The sequence below is a fragment of the Penaeus chinensis genome, chromosome 29, assembly GCF_019202785.1.
Source record: "Penaeus chinensis breed Huanghai No. 1 chromosome 29, ASM1920278v2, whole genome shotgun sequence".
In the NCBI taxonomy this organism is placed as follows: domain Eukaryota; kingdom Metazoa; phylum Arthropoda; class Malacostraca; order Decapoda; family Penaeidae; genus Penaeus; species Penaeus chinensis.
Window position 1 is genome coordinate 8,059,826 of NC_061847.1, and position 1,877 is coordinate 8,061,702.

General features: G+C 40.2%; 1 protein-coding gene across 1 annotated transcript; it reads left to right on the forward strand.

The window, feature by feature from the left end:
* Window positions 1–660: 660 nt before the first annotated feature.
* On the forward strand, window positions 661–1,353 carry LOC125040354 (ctenidin-3-like). Its single transcript, XM_047634908.1, has 2 exons — window positions 661–729; window positions 1,042–1,353. The coding sequence occupies exons 1-2, from the start codon at window positions 661–663 to the stop codon at window positions 1,351–1,353; spliced, it is 381 nt and encodes a 126-aa protein (XP_047490864.1).
* The last annotated feature ends 524 nt before the right edge of the window (window positions 1,354–1,877 follow it).

Below are 1,877 nucleotides of genomic sequence, written 5' to 3' on the forward strand. Positions count from 1 at the left end.
TATACATATATGTATATGGAAATAGATTTTCTATATCTATTTAAGTTCTTGTTAATAAGATAAATAGGTTGAATGATAGTGATGGATGGAAAATAGATACATAGATAGACATATAGAGAAGAACTGGCACATAGATAAAAGACAGACACATGAATAAATACATTAAAATAGATACACAGAAGAGGAATCGATTGGAAGCTAGTTAGTCATATTCGTAGTTAACAAAATTACAAAGCTATAACAATATATGTGAAAAAAATAGAATGAAAGGCAGTCATAACAGTGAAAGACGAATGGCACGTTTCGAGTGAGAAATAGATTTCTATCAGACGAGAAAACCAAAATGATTGATCCAGTGCAGGAAAATCATCTGATTAGAGAGAGGTCTAGTCTTCTGCGAAACTTTACGATCAACGTTTCCTCTCTTCCCGTGTCTCTTCTATACTTCATGTTTAAATAGATATACTTATGTGTTTTTCTGCGTTTTTGTTCTTGGTATCCTTGTTTTGCATGCACATGGATATCTGCATAACACCATTTGCATCTACTCTACATATTCCTACACTATGCCAGTACCAGATTTTATCTCACATCGTGGTCCGACGTTTATGTTGGCAATAAATCGACATTCAAACCCTAGTCACTCATCTTAACTGCAGCATGAAGGACAAAGGTAAGCTTCAGGAAAAGTATAGATTAAGGCTAGTTGGCATCCCCGAGGACAGGGGAGTATAAAGGCATCGCCGAGTTGAGATGCAGCCAGCTTGCAGCCATCCAGCTTTGGCCTCAAAACATGAACATTTATGTGAGTGTTTTTCCTTTCACAGTAAAATAGATGGATAGCTAGATGGTAGATCCACAGAAAGTTAAATGTTTATGGATGCTAGTGCATGCAGTATCAGGATAGATGAATAGTTGTAGATATGGATATAGACATACCTAATTATTCCATGTATATGTCCATGCTTTATCTGCTTATGCACTTGTGCACGTTATTTTGGGTGACCATACGGTAGACAATATACCTTTTCCTCTCAACAGATTGCACTGGTGTTCGTGGCTGCCATAAGCGTGGCAGCGGCTGCTCCTGGCGGTTGCTGTGGAGGAGGTGGAAGCGGTGGTGGAGGTGGAGGTGGTGGTGGATATGGAGGCGGAGGTGAAGGTAGCTTTGGTGGAGGAGGTGGATCAGGAGGCGGCAGCGTGGTCCGAGCTCGGCTGGTTGGCGTAGGCTCCCTCCCAAGCGGCGGCGGAGGTGTCAGTGGAGGTAGGGGTGGCGGTGGAGGCGCAGGAGGATACGGCAGTGGAGGTGGAGGTGGAGGTGGAGGAGGCTATGGCGGAGGCGGCGGTTGGTAATGTGGTTGTGACAAGAGTCAGCTCAAGATTGAATGAAATTAATAAAACTCGAAAATTAATAACAGTTCTTTACAGTCTCCCAAATCTTTCGTCTATAAGATACTGTTCTTTTCAACGAAAGGAATATTCATATTGCTTACAACTTAGAGTAAACGACTCTTGTGAATTATATATAAGCTGAGGATGTGTTTTTCGTAAATTGTCAATAACTGGGATATATCAGCAGTAATTCAAATTGGTAGAATGAGAACTGAAGTAGGTAGATGAGAATAAAAGAAAACTAACAGCCGAGACTTCCATTTCCCAGCAAGTTCCCAGTTAATAAAGCAATACCTATCTTAAATCCTTGTTTTGTAATGTGGTATGTAGTATAATATCTGAAAATCCGATGAATAAAACAATATGAAATAGCCAATAAAACTGGATATAGCAAGATACTTAGTCTCTAAGGGAGTTTCTCCTTAAGTATTATGACAACAATGGGATCAAAGCTGAAATTCAGGACTAGATGGATGGAGACATTG